At 53.1% G+C, this 24,763-nt stretch overlaps 1 protein-coding gene and 1 pseudogene across 1 annotated transcript; both read right to left on the bottom strand.

The window, feature by feature from the left end:
• Positions 1-267: 267 nt before the first annotated feature.
• On the bottom strand, positions 268-24,016 carry LOC115863028 (collagen alpha-1(X) chain). Its single transcript, XM_030875446.3, has 8 exons — positions 23,914-24,016; positions 22,806-22,975; positions 21,159-21,731; positions 17,155-17,346; positions 13,011-13,555; positions 5,630-5,793; positions 1,986-2,188; positions 268-842 (listed from the first exon to the last, which is right to left on the bottom strand). Exons 2-8 carry the CDS (start codon positions 22,966-22,968, stop codon positions 268-270), a joined length of 2,415 nt encoding a protein of 804 aa, XP_030731306.2. The 5' UTR covers positions 22,969-22,975; positions 23,914-24,016.
• On the bottom strand, positions 9,585-13,001 carry LOC115858019 (heterogeneous nuclear ribonucleoproteins A2/B1 pseudogene; annotated as a pseudogene).
• Positions 24,017-24,763: the final 747 nt, after the last annotated feature.

A 24,763-nucleotide genomic window follows, 5' to 3' on the forward strand; every position in this document is an offset into this window, starting at 1 on the left:
AGAGCTTCTGCTTTCAGAGCTCATTCATTCATTCATTGTTCAGTCATTCAAGCAGCGTTCAAGCAATATTTCTGAGCACCTACTATGTGCCAGTCGCTGGGACACAGATTTGAATTAGACCACTGTCCCTTGGCCTTGAAAAGTTTATTTACTCATTAATTCAGCAATATCCAAGGAGCCCTACTGTGTGTTTTGGCCAGGTGGGGGCTGGTGTTGGGGGTAAAGAGAGCGTGGCTGGCAGGGGAGGGCGTGAATTGGACCCACAGGTCACGCCTCTGCATCTGGGAAGAGCAGGAACCCGGTGAAAATGGTGTTGGCCCCATCGATGCCTACCAGGGCGTTCTTGTCGGTAGCCTGCAGGAAGACGGTCTCCCCCAGCCCCAGCTTGAGCACGACGCTGCCCATGGTGACCTGGAAGGTGTTGTAGACATAGTCGCAGAAGGTGAGCACCTTCTGTGTCTCCTCCCGGCCCCGCATGAGGTTTACGCACAGGTTCCCTCGAGAGCTGGCATGGTAGGTGAAGTAGTAGAGGCCAGGCACCCTGCACGTGAACTTGCCGTTTCGATACTCGTAGTTGTTGTTGGTGTTGGTGATCACGTGGTCGAAGCGGATGACCTGGTCCCGCCTCAGGGGGCTGTTGATGGTGCGTGTGGCCGAGAAGGCGATTTTCTGCGTGGCCTTGTAGTCTCCTGATTCGCCCTTGGGGCCATGGGCTCCGGGAGGCCCTGGGGCACCTTTGGGGCCAACGGGGCCCTTGGGGCCGACTTTTCCTGGAATCCCAGGAAACCCTGGGTCCCCCTTCTCTCCAAGCTCACCGTGGTCTCCAGCTAGCCCCGGCAGCCCTGGAAGGCAGAGACAAGAGATATGAGGGGGCCAGAGATCGCTGAGAACCTGGAATGAGCTGGGCTGGGAGGCAGGGAGCCTGGCTGCGTAACCTCAGACAGGTCCCCGCTTTTCTCTGGGCCTCAGCTCCCCATCTGTGAACAAGAGGACGGGATGTCGGGGAGGGCCCCCGAGTCTCCTTCCAGCCCAGCTTTCTGAGTCTGAGACGTGCTTGACAGTAATGGGGACTGATGCCCGTGGGTTGGGGAGCGGCGTCTCCCTCAGGCAGGTGCTGGACCTGCCCTCCTCGCCAGCTCATACAGGCTTAAGCCTGGAGCAGGGATCAGGAATTCCGGGCACATGTGCTATCCCTCTCCACCCCCTCCCTGACGGCCCATATCCCTCATCAATCACGCATTCTTTCTTGCTGAAGCTGGAAGTGAGTATTAGAATCCTTCTCACTCCACCACTCCAAACAGCTACTCCTCCTTGGTTTGGCAGAACACAAGATAAAACCTTTTCCAGTAGAGTAGCAGAGTATAGTGGCTGTGGACATGGGCTCAGGGGACAGGCAGATGTGTTTCTCATGTCACATCTGTCATTATTAGTTGGGTCACCTTGACTGAGTCACATTCTCCAAGGCTCAGCTTCCTCATCTGTAAAATGGGGATATTTTGTGGGATTGTGAGATTATGTGAAGAGAGCGGAAGGCTATGGTTAAATGAACACATGAACTACATCTTACAGAAGGGTTTTATGGCAGGAAGTCTCATTTGAACCCTGTGACAACTCTGACAAAGAATCATTATCCACATTTTACAGGTGAGGAAATAGCAATTCAGAGAGGCGAAGCCACCTACCCTGGAGGTAACAACCCAGGACTGTGTGACTGCAGTGGATTTAGTGGTAAGAGAGCCATGGTTTGGCCTCAGCCTCAACATTTACTGGGTTCCCTTGAGCAAGTCAGTAGCCTTTCGGACATCAGTCTTCCCATCTGTAAAATGGGAATCAGAATTCCTTCCTTGCAAAGTTATTGTGGAGGGCTCAGCAAGCTGATGGATTTGCAAGTGTTTTGCAATCCCTAAGGTGGGCAACTGGGACTTGGGAGGTAGGAGATGGGGCCTTGGTCAGTGACACTAGTCTGTTCCCAAAGTCCACAGTACCTTTCTCTCCCTTTATCCCTGGAGTCCCTGGTTTGCCGTCGGAGCCCGGTGCCCCGGGGATGCCCGGGATGCCAGGGATGGCCGGGTGCCCAATGCAGCCACTCTGGGCCCAGGAGACGTGCAGCAGACTCAGGAGCACCAGCGGCAGCAGCACTGGGACGCTGCCCCGCGGGGTCTTCATCATGGCCCTGCTCAGCTGCTTCCTGTGTGTGTGGCGGCGGGGGACAAGAAGATGCGGTAGGTTATGGCCATGGTTTGTTCATTCATTCCTTCACTTGTTCCTGTGTTCACTGAGTGCCTTATCCCCCGGACCCTGTTCTGGGCACTGGAGATTCGCTGATGAACAAGACAGATGTGGTCCCTGCCCTCATGGAGCTGACACTCTGGGAGACGATAAACAGGTCAACATACAAGTCAATAGAACTAGTTATAGGCCGTGGTGAGTGCCCTGGCTGAAATGAAAGGCTGCCTGGAGGGCTGGTTTTGTGAGGGAAGTCCTCCCACCAGGGAAGTCTATAGACATTCCCACCAGGAAAGTTTTTTTGTTTTTTGTTTTTTTTTTTGCGGTACGCGGGCCTCTCACTGTTGCGGCCTCTCCCGTTGCGGAGCACAGGCTCTGGATGCGAAGACCCAGCAGCCATGGCTCACGGGCCCAGCCGCTCCACGGCACGTGGGATCTTCCCGGACCGGGGCACGAATCCGCGCCCCCTGCATCGGCAGGCGGACCCTCAACCACTGCGCCACCAGGGAAGCCCTGTTCATTCATCACTGATGGGCATTTGGGAAGTTTCCACTTTTTGCCGACTGTGACTAGTGCTAATGTGAACATTCATGTACGAGGATTTGTTTGAAACTTGTTTTCAGTTCTTGAGTATATACTCAGGAGTGGAATTACTGGGTCTTATGGTTATTCTGTGTTTAACTTCTTGAGGGGTCCTCAGCCTACTGTTAAGTCTCCTCAATAACATCTCTGCCAAGGCCCCTTCCGTCCATGACTTGTACCATCTCAGTGATGGGAAGCTCATTACCTTCTGAGGCAGCCCATTCCACCTCTGCCCAGATGCAAATTCTCTCCATCTTTCCAGGCCCAGGTCAAAGCATTTTTCCTCCAGGAAGCCTTCCCTCATAACCCCTCAGCCCACCAAGTCTGAGCAGTTTCCTGCTCTTAAAATAGAAGAGCATAGGGGTCCCTGCTCATCTCCCAAGATAACCGTGGGGAGCCAGGTGAGGCCATGGCTGGGGAAGAACCATAGGGCTTTGGGCTCTAGCTCAGACCCGTAGCTGGGGTTGTCTGATCCTCACAGCACTCCAGGGAAGTGGGTTGTGATTATTTTCCCACCTTGCCGATGAGGAAACTGAGATGAAACATTAGAAAACAGCCCTCCCCAGATCACCCATTGAGCTGGCTGATGGTGGGGCTGTGGCCAGACCCCTGCCCCCTCTGCCTCGTGAGGCCTGTGCCAGCCCAGAAAAACCTGCTGGTGTGGGGCTCATGTGCTCAGAAAGTCAGCCCCAGCCACCTTGGTCTCCTAATCAGTTCATGGCTCAGACCAGGAGCTGAATTAGACCAGGGGCTGTACTGGGTAACAAGGAAAGGAGGGCTGCAAATGTGGGTGTGACCAGGGCCATGAGTGACCGGCTTAGGCTCTGTCACGCTCCCAAGAGAGAGTGGCACTGGGGACGATCCTGCTTATCTGGCTGGAGGTTTTGCACAATGACAATTTGACACCCTGAATAATCAACGTGTTGGGCGCTTAGCAGGTGCCAGGCTCTGTGCCAAACACTTCACGGGCCACATTCTCTCATTTAATTTGGTCCTTACAGCAGCCCCCTGGGAAAGCACCCCTGCTTTCTCATTTCACAGACGAAGAAACTGGGCAGTGGAGAGGGCGGGAACCTCGATCAAGGTCACGCAGCCCCGCTGTGGCTGAGATTCAAACCCGCTCCCCATTCAAACCCATCCAAACACCACGGGGTGTTACATCAAGAGGCCTCCCTACCTGGTGGTTAAAACATGGGCTTTGGAGCCAGACAGCCTGACAGAAGGAGCTACAGCCTGGGTTGTACTTAGAGCAGTGCTGGTTGTGGGCCGGTGCGTGGTGATGGCTTGGTGATGGCTTTTATCATTACTATTATTGTTGCTGTTGTTTGGCAGCAAACATTCACCAAAGGTGAGAGGCCTGGAGTGTCATAAGGAAAGGGACACTGCCAGGGTCCAAACCAGGCCTGTGCCCCTTCTTAGCTATGGGCCTTAGGCCAGTTGCTTCTCTCCGACCACAGCTTCCCCTTCTGTAAAAGGGAGATAATAGTAATCTCTACCTCACAGCGTTGGCAGCAGGACGGATGCGTTAGGGCTCACGACAGCCCGACATGTTGGAAGTGCTTAGTGAATATTAGCTAGTTTTTTTATTATCACTATCATCTGAGAGTCCCCAGGTTTCAGGACACAACGGAGGATGCTTGGAAAAGTAAAAAAGAATCTGGTCCCTTTGGGAGATTGGGCTCAGGGAGAGGAGGTCTCTCAGGTGCAGGCAGTGCAGGGGTGGGGAGCCCTGGCCACCTGCTGGGGGGTGGGGGGTTGAGGGGAGCAGGGTCCTGACCCATGATGAGACTTGGGCTTTTTCGGGGGAGCCGGAGGTGGGGGGGGTAGTGGGGAGATCTGGGTTCTGGCCCATTTCAGGGGCCAGCGAGTCTCAGACTTGGGCGAGGACTCAAAGCGCATCCGGTGACAACCCCCTGCCTTTACCGCCTGTCACCGCCGTCAGCCTGGCTCCTCACACGTTCCCCATATCAGCCGCCCTTCCATCTCCTTCCAGCCCCAAGAGCCCCTTTCCCCCTGACTTGGAGTCAGGCCAACTTGACCTTGAACTCCCGCTCTGCTGCTGCCTCGCTGCAGGACTTCAGGCAAGTGCCTTAACCTCTCTCTGAGCCTTTGGCAAAGTTAATTTCAACCTGACAGAGCTGCCAGAGGATTACACGCGAGGGAACCTAGAAGGAGCCAGGTCCCTGGTGCAGTGCCCGACCCCACACCCTCCTTCACAAGCCTTACTGAGTGGTATCAGTACTGACTAACAACTCATCACAACTCCGCCTGCAAGTCAAATCATTTCCTTGAAAGAGTCAAGCTGAGCTTTCTCATCTGACTGTGAGGAAATAAGAGAAGGCGGGTGCTGGAGAAATGCTGGGCTGAGCAGAGGGGAACCTGGGTTCTAATTGCATCCCTGCCTCTGACATATCTTGCACCAGGTAGTGTGCTAAGTGCTGGCTGAGCTGGTATATCCTTTAGGGCTCACAGCAGCCCTGAAAGGTTCTGATATCCCCGGAGAGGGTCCAGGCTGAGAGGGGTCATGTGGCTTGGCCCAGATCACCAGCACCTGAGAGACAGAAGCAGGGCTCAGCTCCAGTCTTGGTGACCCCAAAGCCTTTATCCTGGCGCCTCCCCATTACCTGGGACCCCAGGTAGCAGCAGACTCCCAAGCTGACCCCCAGAGAGTTTGACTCCCGAGGTCTGAGCTTGGGCCCAGGAATCCACACTCCAGGTGGCTCTGAGGCAGGGGTTGCAGGGCCTATACTTTGGGAATCACCACTCTCTACCATATTGGTCCTGCCCGCCAGTCCCCCCAGGTGCCAAGCCCCATCCTCACCTGGGAACCTGGCGTCCTCTGATGCCGCTGGGCTGGGCAGCAGTGGGACAGGCAGCTGGGAGCCTCCTGTTCTCAGTCCAAAGCGGAAGTTCCATTCTCCAGCGAGAACAAGGGCCTTCCCCTGACGGTCCCCTCCCAGGGGCCCAGCAGGCCGGCCCCCCTCCCTGTCACCCCGCTCTCACCCTGTTCTGCTGTCCTCAGGCAGTTTCAGGTCCCGTTTCCGCAATCTGGAGGGATTTACTGTAAGTAGGACGGGTGGGTGCCAGTTTGGTTTTGCCAGCTCAGCAGCTGTGGGGGAACCGGGCTGTTCCGGGAGAACGTCCACAACCGGGGGCTTGCCTGCCAAGGCCCCTGACCTCATGCATTTCTTCAGGAACATGGGTGTTCCTCAATGAAATGGAAACATGGCTGCCCTGGTGCCCGAGGGCTGGATTTGGAGTCAGGAACCTTGATTCGTATGCTGGCTCTGCCACTTACCAGCTAAACATTCTCAGCCAAGGGAACCCCAGGGAGCCCCCATTTCCTCTGCCATATGGTGGGACCATAACTGCACTTGCTCTACAGACTGCGCTGGGGGGCTCAGATGGGATAGTGGAGAAAGAGGAGGGTAAACTGTAAAGTGCAGTGCCCATGTTAATTGTTAATATCATACCATGTCCCAGGCCTCCCCTTTCTGGGCTCATCTTCTGCTTTCTTTCCCTTCTACACCCCGGCTCTTTCCCTGTTCTCAGAAAATAATCTAATAATGAAAAATGAATTTTAAATGTGGTCATGATTTGCTTATACCCCTTCCTCTGCTTCCAGCAGACCTGTGGCTGAAGACTGTAATTGGCACAGCCAGGAGCCTGTTGCTTGTTGATCCTGGCATCACAGCAAGTTAGGACAGGAGAGGGGCTTGCAGGTCACCCAGCCCGTGCCGCTCATTTTATATATGGGGAAACCAAGGCCCAGAGGGGAGAGAGCACTGTTCAGCCAATATTTATCGTGAGCCTCTATGTACTCCGGCGATAGAGCCACAAGCCAATCAGCCCTGGGTCCTGCCCCGTGGGGTGTCTCTTCTCCCGGGGGAGACTGGTATTACACATCAAGTGACACAGTGGTTTCATTGCTCCTGTGATGAATGGCACAAGAAGTAGCTGCTGGAGCCCACACTTCTCACTAGTGGCAGATGCAGGACTTGGAGTCGGGCATCCCTGGCACCGGGATAGCAGCCCTCTTACCGAGGCTGCGTCTGAAGCAACGTGATGCCCCTCTCAGGGATGGTTGCCCAGCAAGTCCCAGGAGCTGCCATAGGTCAGGAGGGCTCTCTTGACATCTGGCCTTAGAGAGAGAAAATCGTTGGGCTTGTGGATGCTTCTTGGCAGAAATTAAGTGTTTACTGCCGAGGGTGATAGGGAAAGAAGAGACTTGTGTGATAAAACCCAAGGGTCTCTGGGTTCAGCCAACTATAGACCCTCCAATGATTTGGTGGCTGGTAAAAATGGGAAAAGATGGGCTTGAATTTGGGGTAGAAACAGAATGAGCCTAAGAACAGGAAGCAGCAGGGTTGAGGGGGTCAGGGCATGGGCTTTGGAATCAGCCCCTCTTAAGTTTTTTCTTTTTGTTGTTTTTTTTTTTTTGCGGTACGCGGGCCTCTCACTGTTGTGGCCTCTCCTGTTGCGGAGCACAGGCTCCGGATGCGCAGGCTCAGCGGCCATGGCTCACGGGCCCAGCCGCTCAGCAGCATGTGGGATCTTCCCGGACCGGGGCACGAACCCGTGTCCCCTGCATTGGCAGGCGGACTCTCAACCACTGTGCCACCAGGGAAGCCCCCCTCCTAAGTTTGAATCCCAGGCCTACCTCTTTCTAGCTATGTGGCCTCAGGTGTGTTTATTGACCTCAGTTTCCCCGTATATAAGTCAGGGGCATGGGCACCCCTTCCTGGGGTGATTGTGGGGTCAGTGAGGTAACCCCGCATGTCCAGGGCCTAGCTGAGTGCCCAGCCCTCAGTAGGCACCCAAGGCAAACCTGGGAGTCGTGTGATTTCTCTGAAGAGAAGACAGAAATCTTGGAGCCTGGAGGCACAGGAGCCATGCCTGGATTAGGGATCAGGAGCTAGGGAGACCCTTGGCCCCTGAGTGAGAGCCAGCTTGTCTCTGTACCCTTAAAATGCTGGCTTGCAACCCTGATAGAGAGGGGACAATCCCTACAGAGGATGGAAGAGAAGCCTAAGACCCTTGCACATCCCGTGGTCTGAAAGAGGCCCCCCGGTCCTTGGGGTGCCTCGTACTAGCTCCTGTCCCACCCTTGCTACCCCCCTTAAAAGCCCTCCCCCAGCTCCCCTCGGCCAAGCAGACAAGCTGGCATTTTCAAAGGCCTGTCTCTCCTGGCAAAGAGAGAACAACAAGGAAACGATTATGGAAAATAAAGATGGTCGTTTCCGAAATACAGGTTTCTGATCTGACACCGTGGCCTACATAAACGGTGCACTGATTTTTTAAACAAAAGAGAAATGAGAAGGAAGATGTGTCACTTGCGGCATTGCCGGGTGGGCTGCTAAGTAGCTGCTGGAGGTGAGCTGTGAGTGGAGCGGCCCCGTGACCCCCGCCTTGTCCCTGCCAGAGGCTCTCAGACTCTGTGGACCAGGCCGAGTTCCTAGGCCCTGGCCTCTGTTATTGCTGTGTGTGTGTGTGTGTGTGTGTGTGTGTGTGTGTCTTCATCTCTCCTTCCTTCTCATCTGACACATTTCCCAGGCCCCTACTATGCGCCTGGCCCGTATCAAAGGGGCCCCGCCCTCAAGGATGCTCACAGTCCAGTGAGGGATGCAGACCTGTAAGGAAATAAGTGCAGAAAAGCCAGGTGGTGGACCTCGTGCATTGACTTCACCTGGCAGACCGTCCACCCACCCATGTCTCTGTCCTCCCCAAACCCTTCTTTTTTTGTATGATCATATTTATTTGTGAAATCCCGAAAAAAATGATTAAACTCACAGAAAAAGAATCATGCATCATGCTTGTGGCTCCCAGCAGCAGAAAATTGGTGGGAGGAAATACAGGATAAAGGTTGTTCAAAGGTACAAACTTCCAGTTATAAGGTAAATAAATACAAAACAGGTAATGTACAACAAAAACTCATACGCCACAATAGCAAATAATCAAACTATAATATAGACTAAGGAACTGAATCGACATTTATCCAAAGAAGATATACAAATGACCAATAGATACATGACAAGTTCCTCACCATTACAAAAGATGGAATGTACAAGAAGACCAAAATTAGCACAGCGGTAGGATACTATCAAAGTTGTTTAGGCAGTAAATCCTATTCATCACAAGAAGAAAAAGGTTTTTTTGGTAACCATTTCATAATATAGGTAAGTCATATCATTACACTTCAAAATTTGATATCATAAAACAAGAAAAACATTTAAAAGGTAAAAACTAAAAGTGCAAAATTATCAAAGAGGACAAACTACTACTGTTTTACCTTTAGAATTATTTTATTAAATCTTAAATGTACAACAGCTTCTTAACTCTACACACGAAATCGATTTTTTAAGAAGAATGATGTTATGTCTTATTACACCATGATTCTGGCTAATAGTCTTTCAAAACTTTGAGAAAAATCTTGAAAAAGGTTTCACATGTCACCCAAAACTTTGAAATTTGACATTATCAAAGAAGGGATTCTTCCACACTTTTATAGAGACCACTGGAAAGACACAACAATTCAAAAGCTAAGAAACTGTTTCAAAAGGATTTTTTATAGTCTTTCCTCCACAGGAAGGTAATGTTCTTACATAATTGAGTCCACTCACAAAATGGCTCTGTGTACCTGCTCTGGTGTCTTCTCCCATATCCCTGCATGACTGAGATAAGAGTTTCCTGAACACTGTTATTTCGATAACCTAAAGCTCTTCTGTTACTTCTGGGCTCTAATTCTCTATTTATACAGTCAAGCCCATGGCAAATAAGAAGCTCAGTATCATCTTGTCTGTCCATAACCCCCACTTCCTCCATTGCCTCTTGGACCATAGCTTCCTCCACTGTATGATCCCCCCATGTTCCTGCTACCACTCAGTTTTCCACTCTTCAGTAATTCGTACTTAGAACGTTTCTGCTTATAATCCTCCAAATCACTGTAATTTTTCTTTTAATTTTATTTATTTATTTTTGGCTGTGTTGGGTCTTCGTTGCTGCGTGCAGGCTTTCTCTAGTTGCGGCGAGCAGGGGCTACTCTCCATTGCGGAGCATGGGCTCTAGGCATGTAGGCTTCGGTAGTTGTGGTTTGCGGGCTCTAGAGCGCAGGCTCAGCAGTTGTGACACAAGGACTCAGTTGCTCCGCAGCATGTGGGATCCTCCCAGACCAGGGCTCGAACCCATGTCCCCTGCATTGGCAGCCGGATTCTTAACCACTGTGCCACCAGGGAAGCCCCAATCACTGTAATTTTGACTTCCATAATTCCTCCTGCTATAGTTGTCATAACCAGCTCTGGAGCTCCCATCCTGGTAGCCATATCCACCACCATATCCTCCTCGCCCTCCTCCATGCCCAGGGCTACCCCCCAAATTGCCACCTCCAGGTCCTCCTCCAGACCCATGATAGCCATCCCCAAATGTATGTCCTCTTCCATATCCGTCAGATCCTCCTGTAAAGTTCCTTCCTCCAAAGTTTCCTGCTCCAAACTTTCCACCACCACCATGAAAACATATAAAACCAGCGTTTCTTCCTCTTCCACTTCTAGAACATGGGCCTTCTTGCATTTCTTGTCTAGACAAGGCCTTTCTTACTTCTGCATGATGACCATTGACGGTATGATTTTTCTGCAACACAACCTTATCCACGGGATCATGGTCATCAAAAGCAACAAACCCAAAACCTCTTTTCTTGCCTGACTGCCCATCAGTAATTATTTCAATGGCATTGATTTTTCCATATTTCTCAAAGTAATCTCTAAGATGACGTTCCTCAGTATCTTCTGCAATTCCACCAACAAACAGCTTCTTCACAGTGACAAGAGCCCCCGGCTTTCCCTAGTCCTCTCTTGGGACAGCACGTTTGGGAGTAACCGTTTTCCCATCAGTGGAATGAGGTCTGGCAGCCATGACAGCATCAACCTCAGCCATGGATGAAAACGTGACAAAACCAAATCTTGATTTTTGGCTTACAGGGTCCCGTATTAACACACAGTCTGTGAGATATCCCCATTGCTGGTAGTGGTTCCACAGACGTTCTTCTGTGGTTTCAGAGCTCAAGCCACCAATAAAGAGTTTACGGAATTTTTCCTTTTCTCTCTTATTCCTCTCCAAAGGAACAGATTTTGAAGTTTTCTTCATCATGGGCTTACTAGCTTCAGCCATTTCTCCGAAACTCAGGGGGATGAGGGAGATCTCAGGGCACTAACAGGAACCGAACGGGCCCCTGCGCTATGGTGAGAACACAAACCTGGTCGGTCCTGACCCTGTGGTCAGAACTTCCACTGCTCCAGGAAAACTCTAGGAGCACCTCCACGGGGACCCGGCGCTGCTGCCTCTGGAGCCGCTGCCGCCCTTGAATCAACCTTGAGCAACTTTCAATTTTTCAGAATAGGTTGATTGGTGAAACAGGTCAATGCAGGTTCCCCCAGTCCCAAGAGCTGTCCTGTGACCCACTCTCGAGACGTAGACAGCCTGTAGCTGGAAATAGCAGTCCTCCCCAAACCTTTGTATAACAGGCTTGGGTCCAGAAATCTGTTTTTTATTTTATAAATAAGTCTGCAGGTAATTTTTTGCACCCCCAGATTTGGGAACCTGGGCTCTAACAAGTCATGAGTCTGTGGTTCATGTCGGTGGAGGACGCTGTGGGGACACGAAGGGGAGAATCAGAGAAGGCTTCATGGAGGAGGTGATCTTTGTGTTGATTCCTGACAGCTGAGTGTGTATTATCTAAGTGGACGGAGGATTTGTATGAGTGGGGTGGGGGCTCTACAAAATGAAGGAACATCATGGGCAAAGCTATGGGGGTGTGAAACAGCTTCCTTCAGGAACAAAGGAGCCAAAGTGGATGGCAGTGGCTGGAGAGCTGAGCTCCAACCTCTGCTGTTACAGCCCATCTCATGCCTTTGTGAGCTCTGTGGGGCCTTGTGGAACCAAGCTGAGAGCCCAGTCAGGCAGGGGTGATTTTCCCTGGCCTGAGTGAGCCTTGGGTTTCACTGGGCTCTGAGGCCAGACCCTCAATCTTCACAGGAAAGTTACACTTTTTATCTTTTTGAACCTGAACTGTCAACCCCTTTTCGTGGTGAGTGCAGCGAAAGGGCAGCAGCTTACGGCCGGCTTCCTGGTCCTCCAACAAGGATCGAGGCAGCTGGGCCCAACTGTCAGGAGTCTCACAGTGAAACCCTGATGGCTTGTGGGCAGTAGTGGTTTTGGATGGTCTCCTGGGGGCCCCCAGCGTCTCAGTTATTTGGGGAAAATCAGACATCCGGGAGTCAGATTCTCACTCTCTCCCTCACCCATCCATGCCCACCTAGAGCATAATTACGAATATTAAATCATTTAATAGGTGGGTTAGCGTAATGCCTGGTGTATAGTGAGTGCTCAATAAATGTTAGCTATTATGATTGTTTTACTCATTCATTCGCTCTGCTTTTAGTCATTCATTTACCCACTATTCATTCATTCATTCATTCACCCCAATTCACTCATTAATTCAGCACAAATTCATTGCACATCTTGCCTTCATCTGTGCTGGGCCTGCCTTAGCCCAAACCCCTCCTGTGATGGGTGCTCCCAAAACTCAACATCGGTCAACATAGGTCTGGGAATTCAAACACACTCCCGTTTACCTGTGAGCACGAATACCTTTAATGACAGCAGTGCCTCTCACCCAAACAAGTGACAACAGATGGCCCCTTGCGGACCCCTTGCAGCCTTCAGCCACATTTGACCATCTCTCTCCCAAATGGCCAAATGGTGCTGAGTGTCTCTACCTTGGCACCAAGCTTTACTGAACACCAGCTAGATGCCTGAATCTGGAGCCCACTCATGGCTGTGGCAGGGGCAAAGTGGAAGATGAAGGGAACTACTTCTTAGGGAATTGGCAGTGAGGATTCGGAGCCGTGCATAGCCTTTGATTTAATTATTTATTCATGTATCTCTCTGTCTCTTCCAAGACTTGGAAAACACTAATGACAGTATCAGAAGGTGTTGGTTACGTGTCAAAGCAGTGACTCCTGAAGGAGCTTGGAGGAGGGAGAGAACTCAGGGCAGGAGGGCAGAGTGGGCTTCCTGGAGGAGGAGTCCATCCAGTGGCGAGAATGACCTGAGCAAGGATGTGTGGCCCAGTGGGTTCTTGCAGGGAAGCTGAGGGAGATGGGGTGGCCCCGGGGAGTGGAGCAGGCCTGCCTGCCCTAGTCAGGGAAAAGCAGGAAGCCGGAGAAGACACTGTCGGAGCCCTCGGTGCCCACCATGCCGTTGTAGTCGTTGACCGCCAGCCACACCTGCTCGCCCACCTTCATCCGCAGCAGCACACTGCCTGAGCTGACCTGCTTGGTGTTGGTCATGTGGTCACAGAAGGTGGTCACCTTGACACCGTTGCGGTACAGCTGCACACACAGGTTGGCCGTGTGTGACGTGTAGTAGACAAAGTAGTAGAGGCCGGGAACTTTGCAGGTGAACTTGCCAGTGTTCGTGTCGTAATCCCCCTGTGGGTTTGTGATGACTGAGTTGAACTTGACCAGGCTGTTGGGCGCTGGGAACTGGACTGTCTGCCGTGTGACAGTGAATACTGACTGGTGATTCTGCTTGTACCTGCCCTCATCGCCCGGGTCCCCAGGGGGTCCCATGTTGCCGGGATCCCCTGGAATCCCAGGGGTTCCCATGGGACCATTTTTCCCAGGATAGCCAGGTGTGCCAGGATCTCCCTTCTGACCCTTTGGTCCTCGTGTCCCAGGGATAGCTGGGATTCCTGGGGAGAGAGCAGGTGGGAAGGAAGTGATGGGGCAGGGGACAAGGAAGAGGGACAGGGCTATGCTCCAGGGGACATGCCACCAGGGTTTGGTCTCTGGACTCTCTTTCCCCCTGAGGGTGGCCTACTCACCTGGGCACAGTGGGCAGGGAGAAGAGGGGAGAGAGACCCTGGTTCAAATCCTGCCTCCCCATGGTCTTGCCCTCTGACCTTGGCTGCAGCACGGCCCCGTCTCTTGGCCTCAGTTTCCATGTTTGTGATGGAGAGGAGGGAAGGACCAGCCAGCTCAGGAGGTGGCAGAGCTGGGCTGCATCTCAGAGAGCATGCCAGAGGCCACGACTGTCAGCCCACGGACAGCATGCGGCCTCAGATAACTCTTCACCTAAAAGTCTAGGTTCTTAGTTTTTCTTGACAAACATCAGAAGATCGGTCAGAGGCAGATCTCCTGGAAAGGTCCTAAAACTTAAGCTCTGGGCCCCATTTACTTGCACTGGCCCTTTCAAGGCCCTTTGCATAATTTTACATTTATAATTTTTTCAACTTTTTATGTTGAAATAATTACAGATTCATAGGATGTTGCAAAAAAATAAAAGGACAAGGGGGCTTCCCTGGTGGCGCAGTGGTTGAGAGTCCGCCTGCCGATGCAGGGGACACGAGTTTATGCCCCGGTCCGGGAAGATCCCACATGCCGTGGAGCGGCTGGGCCCGTGAGCCATGGCCTCTGAGCCTGCGCGTCCGGAGCCTGTGCTCCACAAAGGGAGAGGCCACAGCAGTGAGAGGCCCCTGTATCGCAAAAAAAAAAAAAAAAAAAGGACAAGGAAGTCTCATGTACCCTTTACCTAGTCGACCCCAATCTTACATAACTAAAGTACGAAATCAAAACCAAGAAATTAACCTTTGTAGGACCCACAGAGCTCCACTTTTACATGCATTATTTGTGTGGTTATAGTTGTAAAACAATTTTGTAGCACGTGTAGATTTGTGAAACCTCCCCCCGCCCCCCCATCAAATTCTGTACTACTTTTCTTAAAGAGGGTCCTCAACATTTTATAAGATTCAGAGCCCCACAAAACCTGTTTCCATTTCTGAGCCGGAACCACCCAGGCCCAGGCCAGCTTAGCACATGGGATCCACCGGATGGAGCCATAGAGGCTGCCTTTCCCCAGCTACCCCAGCCCCACTCAGCCCAATTCAGCCCCTCTGACAACTGGCCTGTTTCGACTTACTTCATGTTACATATGAGGAAACTGAGGCCAGAAACTTGCCCAAGGCCACGCAGCTGGTAGGAGGTGGAGTCAGGACTCACAGCTAAGTCTGGCTAGTCCCAGTCAGTGTCTGACTCTTGTTACCGCCTTAGTTATCTGAGCCCCTATGAGCTTCTTCTTCCCTTGTCCAAACCATACTCATCTTTTAGGGCCTGGCTCCAGTCTCCTCTTCCAGGAAGCCCTCTCTGACCACCCCTGCTGGCCCTCGTGGCTGCTTCCTCCTCCGACTTCCTTTGGGGTGGGTGTCTGTGCAGACCTACCGTGACGGATCTTCTGCGGCTTGTGAGCCTTTTAGATCCCAGGGTTAGGAGTGGGGAATCAGAACCCAGCAGACCTAAGCGTCAGGCCACGTGATCCCGGGCAGGTGATCTCCCCTCCCGGAGCCTCTGTTTGCCCAGTTGAGATAAGGGCATAATAGAACGGATCCCACAGAGCTGCTGGCAGAGTGGGGTGGGAGAATGCCCATGCCGGGCACCTCACAGGCAGTGCTCAGTAATGTCAGGTCTCGGTGACGGCTGTCAGCTATGATAAGCAGGGCTGTGTCTCATGCTTCAGGTTGACCTCCAGCAACCAAATGGGAGGGGGGGACACAGCAGTGGGGAGGGGGCCTGAGAGGCAGTGCAGGGTAGTGGTTAAGGGCATGGCCTTGAAGTTGGACAGGATTCCAGTGTGTGACTGGGGGCAAGTTGCTCAATCTCTCTGAACCTCAGCTTTGACATTTGTAAAATGGGAGGAAATCGTTTCTTCAAAGGATTTTGGCCTCAGTTTTCTCATTTGTAAAATAGAGTTAATTTTATCTACCTCATGAGATGAATATACGTAGAGCACTTAGAACCACGCCTGGCACAAATTAAGAGCTAAAAATTGGTGTCCGGGACTTCCCTAGTGGCGCAGTGGTGGGGAATCCACCTGCCAGCGCAGGGGACACGGGTTGGATCCCTGGTCCGGGAAGATCCCACATGCTGTGGAGCAAATAAGCCCATGTGTCACAACTACTGAAGCCCGCGTACCACAACTACTGAAGCCTACGCACCTAGAGCCCGTGCTCCGCAACAAGAGAAGCCACTGCAATGAGAAGCCCGTGCACCTCAACAAAGAGTAGCCCCTGCTCTCTGCAGCTAGAGAAAGCCCGCGCACAGCAACGAAGACCCAAAGCAGCCAAAAATAAGTAAATAAAAAATAAATTTATATAAAAAAAATTGGTGTCCATCAGTCATCCCACACAGTGAGATGGCCAGAGGCAGCTGTGAAGTACAGGGTCCTGGAAAAATGGCAGACCTGGGGGCTTCATTTGACTCACACTGAATTGGAGAATTCCTTCTGGAATGTTGGTACAATTCCACTCTATTGCCAGGAGGGAAGATGACAGTGGGAAATTCCTAAGGACATCCCCCTCCACTGGCTTCCCTTGCCCAGTGCCTCTGCCACCCCTGTCACCTCTGCCCAGCCGCACCCCAGCCTCCCCCATGGCCACTCTGGACACATTCCACCCCCAGATGTGCACCTACTCTCAGACAAGTCACCAGCAGACTGCAGTTCTCACCCAACACCAGTGCCTGTTCATGTCCTCAGCTCTTTTCACTCGTGCTAGGGCTTGCCCATGAATCTCCAACAGATGATTCTGTGACTGTGATCCTGACTCCTTACTCCCTACCCCTCCAACTACCCAGAATCCTAGGGAGTGAAGGGAGCACACATCTCTGATAAAAACAAAGATGACAACAGCGGTAACAACCATAGCCCACACTTACTGATACCTACCACGTGCTCGTACTGTTTTATATTTAATTTTATTAATAATCACAGCACACCTGTGCAGTAGGTACTACCATCTGCCCATTTTACAGATGAGGAAACTGAGGCACTGGGAGGTTCTATAACTTGTGCAAGTTCACACAGTGGAAAGTGGTGGGGCTGGGACTTGGACCCTGGCCACCTGGGCGTTGTGTACAGTCACTGGGGTCCATGTTGCAGGGCAAGTCGTGGAGGGGTTGGAATAAAATAGTAGCAGAGCGTTTTAGAGTTTGCCAAAGGCTTTCACCTGGATCATCTTCCGTGATCCTCCCTGCCACCTTCTAGGGCAGGTGCTCTTGTTCTCTCCCTGTTATCAGATGGGGAAACTGGGGAGGCCGGAGGCCTGGGCTCTGAGGGGGAGAGGGGCTAGACCTGCCACAAGAGTTAAGACTCTGCCCTGGGAGCAGGCATGGCCGGAGGGACCACACTCCTCGCCATCAAGAAGCTGTCCACCTTCCCCAGAGTCAGCCTCAGATGGACACTTCCGACTCCTGCCCCCAGGCCCTAGGTGACCCCTCCCCAGCAGGCCAGCAGACTCACCTGGTTCACCCTTGGGCCCTGGCAATCCGTCATGCCCATCCTTCCCTGGGGCCCCGGGCAGGCCCGGTATCCCGGCGATCCCATAACAGTCTGTGCCAGCTTGGCCCCCAGGCAGCAGTGCCAGCAAAAGCAGCAGCAGGTTTGGTACAAGGGGGGGCCAGGAGCTGGGCCCCATGTCCATTTGGGAAGGAGCTGGATGGGGAGAGAGCTGAGTTGTCCCCCAGCCCCTGGCATGCCCTCCTCACCCTCTCTCTCCCCAGGGGCCGTCCTTCTCAGCCCTCAGGAGCTGACCTCCCTTCCCCGGCCCCTCGCCCCTTGGGACTGCACAATGGATGGGGAATGGGGCCTTTTCTTCAAGCTCAGTCCCCGGCTGAGCGGAGATGGGGACCCTCCTTCCTCTCACAAATCAGGCTGTCCCTGGGGCCACGTTTCAGGAAGTGGCAGCGGGGAATAGCTGCCATTTGCCCTCACCTGGACAGGTGGGAGGTTTCTGGTCTGGTCACAGAGATGTCCTCAGATCTGCTTCCCCTCTCCAAGGCAGGAGGACACCGTGTCAGTGTGGACACAGCAAGAAGGGCCTGGGCAGGCTGTGCTGTCCCCTCCCCTCCTCTCCCCAAGACCACATCCCCTTTCCCATAATTTTTCCTGACTCAGTACTTTCTCCTGGGTGCTGAGCCAGGCTGACCGCACTGATGTCCCTGTGTCCCTCCACCTCCAGGTCATGAGTGTCTGAAATGAGGAAATGTCCGCTGCCCCGGGTCTGCTGAAGGGTGCCTATCTGTGTGTGTGCGTGTAAACATCAGCCGGGCAGACTTCCCCCCTAGAGTCAAGTTCAGCCTGGCTAACGCCCGTCCCTGTTTGTTGCCATTTACTGTGCCTGTGACCCCGTTGTTTCACAAGATCCCTAGGGGGAAGTTATAATTCCCCCTGTACAGATGAGGAAACTGAGGCTGAGGAAAGTGAAAACCCTTGCCCAAAGTCACTTAGTGAATGGTTTCTTGGGTCCAAAGCCTTGTTCTGACCCCTCTGCTTAGCCGTCCTAAGAAACAAGCCTCACATGCACCTGTGAAGTGACAGGTCTTATTCTAGAGACTTCCACATGCCCCCTCCCATTTGCCTTACTTGGGGGTAGACATCCAGGGCAAACTTTGACAGCAGGCAGCCTGCTGTGGCCGACAGATTCCTCTGGCTACAAAGTCAGCGGCCTTGGGTTCTCCTTCCAGCCCTGCCACTCCCTGGCCCCGAGGCCTTCAGCAAACCACTGGCCCCTAGGTCTCAGTCATCCCATCTGTATACTGGGTGGTAGGGGAGAACCAGGCTTTGCATGTTGGTGCCTCTTCCTTTGCTGGGGCTCCTGATGATCCCACCTTCCCTGTCAGCACCCCCTCCCTCACCTCCATCCCTGGCCTCTCGTCTCAGAGCCTATTATGGCTAGTGAGGGGTTGCCAGTCGAGGCCAGGCTGGCAGAGCTGAGAGAGGCCCCTCCTCTCTTTCTTCTCCTCACATGAGATTCCAGAGAGGAAGGAGGTGATGGGCAGTGGAGGGTTCCAACCCTGATTCCACTCCTGCCACCCATGTGAGTGAGTGGTTTGATCTCCCCGAGCACTGATTTCTCCTCTGTAAATGAGGGTTTCCAGTAGCTTCCATGCAGGGCAGTGCTAATGCATACACAGTGCATAGCCATGAGCAGAGTTCCAAGCCCTGCCCCTGCTTTGCTGGGTGACCCTCAGGGCCTCAGTCTTCCCAGCTGGCTCTCCACCCTCTGGCACAGGGCTGCAGATTGTGCAACAAGAGCAGCAACGTGAATGTACTTGTCCCTGGAATTCCCAGGTGGGTGGAAGGCTGGAGAGAGCAGAAATGATGGACACAGCATTATGGGGGGTGGGGGACCCGGCCAATGGCACCCAGGCCTCTCTCCCATCTTCAGTCCTCACCTCCTTCCTGCCTGGGTCCGGCTTCTCCAGCAGGTGGCAGCCTCAGCCCGCGCTCAGCCCGCCCCTGCCCCGCCCACCTGGGTTGCGGCTGGGTCCCCTCCTTCCAGAGGGGCGAGTGATTTGCCTCTGCGAAGAGGGGTGGGTATGGGTGGAATTTAGGGTGAGAAGCAGCGGGGCACTCCCTGCACCCGCCATTTTTATAGCCTGGCCTCTCCAGCTTCTTACGGGCCCTCTACCCCTGACATTGTCTTTGAGCCCCGTTGCGATGAAAGAAGCCCTTCACTTTGGGATCAGGCAGACCTGGTTCAAATTCAGGCCCTGCCACTTTCTGGCAGAGTGACCTTGGGTAGGTGTCTCCTTTCTGTGAGCCTCAGGGTCCTCACCGATTTTGCTGGGATTAAAGGCATCCATGGTTGTAAAATGGCCAGCGCACAGTAGGTGCTCACAGATCTGTTTCTCTTCCCAGTCCGTGGGTGTGTGTGTTCTGGGTGGGCAGGGGGCTGAGGAGTCAAGAACTGCTCTGGGGCTGCAGAGCCTTACTCTCTTCCTCCTGAGCCCTGAAGGCTGTTGATGGGCCTGGGCTCCCCTCCAAGTGGGTCTTGAGTGTGCGGCGAAGGCGGGCGTGGAGGTTGTGGGTACGTGAGGACTTGGAGATCACAGGCGTTTCTAAGGCACACGCATGTCAGAGGGAGAGGAGGGTGTGTGCACCTTCGTGTCAGGGGTGTGTCTGGAACACGTGTGTGTGAGAGCACTTCTGATGGTTGATGGGGGCACGTGGGTGTACGAGGTGGGTGTGCACGGGTATGACGCATGTGTATCCTTGAGTGCGTCTGTGGGTCTGGAGGCGTAAGGAGTGCGTCCAGGGGTGCAGCCGGTGGGTCGCAGGGAGTGGGTGTCTGGGTGAGGCGTAGACGAGTCTTGGTCCAGGAATGTAGGTCCACGTGCATCTCGGGAGGTGTGTGTGCAAGTGTGATGTGTATTCTTGTGCATACATGAACGTGTGCAGCACAAAGGTAAAATCGGCTTCCTTTGGGAAAAAGCACAGGACGCTGGACATTTTCAGGACTGAACTTCTGGTCGCCTTACTTTTCTCACATACGAAGGGCATAGTGGGGCTTTTTGCTTCTGAGCAGCACCCAGACAGGCTAAGTGGGACCCTGGGAATGCACCACAAACATTCCAGACCCTCCCAGTCCCCAGCCCAGCCTCTGTGCCTGCCGGGGTCGAAGTCCAGCACTGGCCTCGGGCAACCTGGCTTCAGGAAGACTTCTGGATGTCCTTGGATGTGCCTTTCCGGTTGAGCGTTGGAAATGACACGTGTCAGTTGTCAGGCGTGTGTCTGTGGAGGCTGGCTAGGGTAGTAGGTAGACACACAGGCTTGGGCGTCAGTAAGACTTGGAGTCAAACCCCAGCTTCTCCCCTTACACACTAACCTTGGGCTTTAAGTTTGTCCCAGCCCCCTAGCCTCAGTTTCATTATCTGTAAAATAAGGTCATAATACCCACCTCAGAGCTCAACTGTAAAGATTAAACAAACTATAATTAAGGCTAACACGTATGTGTAACCCTTACTATGCACGAGGCACTCCTCTGTAATTTTCATATATTAAGTCATTTAATCCTCCCAACAGCCCTCTGAGGAAGGTGCCATCAGTATTCCCACTTTACAGATAAGGAAACTGAGAGTCACTGAAGTAACACAAAATGCACGTAACTGGACACCTAGTAAGCGAAATGGTGGCCCAGGATTTGAGGCCAGGCCGATGAGGCTCCCAGGACCTGCTAAATATTTATTGTAAAATATTGAATGCAGGCCTGGCCTGCAAGCACTCAGTAATTGTTGTCATTCTTAAGCCTCCCTCCCCATGGCCAGGGTAGCAACTGAACTTCAAGCTCAGCAGACATGGACTCAGGTATTTATTCCAGGGAGAGTTCCAAGAAACGATCTTCCTTCAGGCAGCTAAAGCAACAGCACCCCGACTTTACAGAGCAGGGCATAGACACCAGAAAGGTGGAGTGAGTGGGCCAGGGTCACACAGCAGGAAGCGGAGGCCATGGTGGGGAGGGGCTCAGGTGGATGGGAAGATGAGGAAGCCGCTAAATACGCTGTCGGCCTCTGAACCCTGGTAAATGCGGCCCTTATTGGGGTCTTTTTCAATCCAGACCTGGTCTCCCTGCTGGAGCTGGAACACCGTACCCCCGGACACCACCTGGAAGAGTCCTTTGCTGTTGGCGTCACAGAAGCCCAAGGAACGCTGGACTTGGCCCCTCCCAAAGGACACGATAGACAGGCAGATGTCCCACTTGGACACCACCTGGAAGGTGAAGTAGTAGTAACCCGGCACAGAGCAGATGAACCGGCCCGAGTGGCTCTGGTATGGGCTCTCCTGGTTGGTGATGACCGTGTCAAAGATGACCACGTTGCCACCCATCGGAGGGTTCCGTCTCACGGCCGAGAAGGCCGGCTGCGGCTGGTTCTGGATGTTTCCTGGGTTGCCTTTGATGCCCTTCAACCCTGGGAGGCCAGGGGGCCCCAGGGGGCCGCTGGGCCCTGGGTAGCCCATTCTGCCAGGTTTTCCAGGGGGCCCAGGCTCTCCCTGGTCTCCTTTAAGGCCACGGACGCCTGTCTGGATACCAGCGGCCCCTGTGGGGAGAAAGGCCAGATTGGGAGTGAGAGTCCCAATTGGTCTAGTGTCCTCCAGACCTCAGGGAGGTGGCTGGGACCCCGGACGGCTGTGGGATAGAGGATGGGGGAGTGTCTGGGCCTTCAAGACATTGATTCTGACTGGCTGTGCGTGACCTTGGGCTCCTGTCTCAACCTCTCTGAGCCTCAGCTTCTTTATCTGTAAAATGGAGAGAAATGTGAACAGGCACTTGGGAGTGTCACGTTCTGGGAAAAGCAGTCCACTGGCTTCACTGTACTCCTGCCCACAGCCGTGCACTCCACACTCTCCCCAGGGCACTGACCTTGACTTCTTCAGATTCACGGACTACATGTAGGACGCCTGTGTGCAGACTGTTTGCAAATGCCTGTGCAGATCTTGGTGGTCTGCTATGGACTGGGAGGCTCAGGGCGATTACATGAGACTTTCCTTTCCTGCTCTGGTCGTGCCCTCCTCCCTTTCCCTTCACCCTTAGCCTTTTTTCTAGAACATGAGAGTTTCTGAAGCTTGAAGGGGCAGGGAAGGGGGAAGCAGGGACAGAGTTGTGGGGAAGCTGGAAGCAAAAAAGATAGTTGCCATGAATTGATCCCTCTCCATGTGCTAGGTGGGGTTATTTCTCCATTTTACAGATGAGGAAACTGAGTCTCAGAGAGGATCAGTAAGTCGCTCAAGGTCACACAGCAAGACAAGGGCTCCTGAGTCTAAAGCCAAGGGCATTAATCTTTCTGGTAACTGAACAAAGACCAAGGACTGAGCACAGCTTTGGGACCTTTCATATTCATTGCTTGCAGTGACCCACTGTCCAGAGGAGGAAGGTGAGGCCAAAGAAAGAGGACCTGGGCAGTAAAGGGGATACAGAGAGGCCACTGGGGCCTGTGGACATGGCTTTGGAAGAAGGCTAGGCCCCCCTCGGCCCCTGGGACCAAGTGCAGACTGCAGAGCCTTCGTGTGTGGGCCCAGGTGGACTCCTGTTTCTCAGTGCCAACCCAAGCCTCCACCCTGGTGGCCAGGCGAAGCCCAGGGATGAGGGACTGGGGTTCAGAGGGAGGGCTTACCCTGCTCCCCTCGCTCCCCCTTGAGGCCTGGCCGTCCGGGTCGGCCGGGTATTCCTGCGGCCCCGTCCCTCCCATCCTGTGCTCGGCAAACGTCCTGGGTCACCGAAGAGGCCAGGGATATGGCCAGCACACCGATCACCAGCCAGCCCCAGGGGGCTTCCATGGTGTCACTGTGGAGACATGCGCAGGGCCTGGGCAGGCTGGACATCACACACTCATGCACACCCAACACCCACACTTGAACCCCCAATCCCGCCCAATTCTATCTGTCTATATATATCATCTCCCTGACCATTGCACACACACCCCCTCGAGGGCCTTCAATGTCCACCCTCCATCCAGCTCCAGGGACCCCAAACATACACAAAGAACCACAAACTCACACAGATACACACATGCAACTGAACATACCCATATAGTTACACACTCAGACACACAAACACAGCTTTTCGCTCACGCACCTACGTAACACAATAAGCAAACTCAAAAGTCCACCACACACTCCTGGACACACAAACTGACACCCAAACTGACGTGCCCCCCCCCACTCACCTGGACACACACAGTCATACACTCCTACAGGTGACTGAACAAATATTTATTGAGTGCCTGCTCCCTGTTTAATTTACACCCTCTCACCCAGATGGCAGAGCTGTGCATACACACCAGAATTCACAAACACCTGACACACACATCTGCTCTCTCCTCCACACACTCGGCCCCTTTCAGCACCCACTGGAGGACAGAGGGCTGACTGGCACTCTCTGCCATCCCTTCGTGGGACCCCTCTGCTGGGCTCTGACACCCCCAGCCTTTTCCCAGCTTCTTGTGTTTTGTGGTGGGGGGCAGAACCCAGGAACTTTGGTTACAGCTCATGGGTCTGTCACTACCTCCCCCCTCCCCCAAGCCCCTGGAGTTAAGGTTCCCCCACTCACTCATTCTGGGTCCTAGATCAGGGTCCCCCCAGCTCCCCCACCCCGCAACACTGTCCTGGCATAGAACCAGCCAGCAGAGCTCTCCCTCCCTCCCTGCCCGGTCCAGCCTCCTGGGCCACACCTCCTGGTTCCCTGAACTTTACAGCTCCCTCCCTGTCAAGCGCTGGCCTCACCTGCTTCTGGTCGTCGATGCACTGGATACTCCCGTCCTTCGCCCAGGGACCCCTGTGGGACACCAAGCAGGGCGGTGCTGGCCTGTGGCCAACTTTCACATCCCTTCCCACTTCCCCTTCTCCTTCCCTGAAACTACCCCCAGTGTTGCCCTAGGGCCACAGGCCTGCAAGGGACATTTTGAGCAGACCTCAGCAAGACTGAGACATGGGACATCCTACCCCAGCCACAGATGGTGTGGGGACAGGGACAGCAAGGCGGGAGTCTGCCAGGGGGGGCCGTGGTAGGGATACTGGGTAGGGCTGTGAGACCCATAGAGGCCTCGAACATCAGGGCAGAAGGAACCTTTACAAAATGAGTAACTTGTAAGACTTTCGTGATTATGAAAGCAGCATGTATTCATTGCCAAAGCTTGGAAATACAGAAATACAGAAGAAAGAAGAACAGTGCAGTAGTAATGGGAAGCTCAGTAATCAGCTTCCTAGACCTGCCACTTCCTAGCTGCATGTCCTTGGAAAGATACTTAACCTCCTGGGGTCTCAGTTTGTTCGTAAATTGGAAACAACAGATTCTACCTTGTCGAATATTATAAAGTTTTAATGACATAATACATATACAAAACAGTGGACGCACGGTGACCACTTAATAATTAGCTTTTATCAACATTTAAAAGTCAGTGACAAAACCCCATCTAGAGAATTGTTGTTAACATTTGGATGGATCATCTAGCCTTACTCACTCTCACTGACGGGGTGCTCACTACCTGTCAGCACAGCTCACTTTGTCATTGACACCTTGGACCTGGAGAATGTTTTTCTTTAGATTGAGTGATTCTGTCTCCTCCAGAATGGA

This window comes from Globicephala melas, chromosome 1 (assembly GCF_963455315.2).
Source record: "Globicephala melas chromosome 1, mGloMel1.2, whole genome shotgun sequence".
In the NCBI taxonomy this organism is placed as follows: Eukaryota; Metazoa; Chordata; class Mammalia; order Artiodactyla; family Delphinidae; genus Globicephala; species Globicephala melas.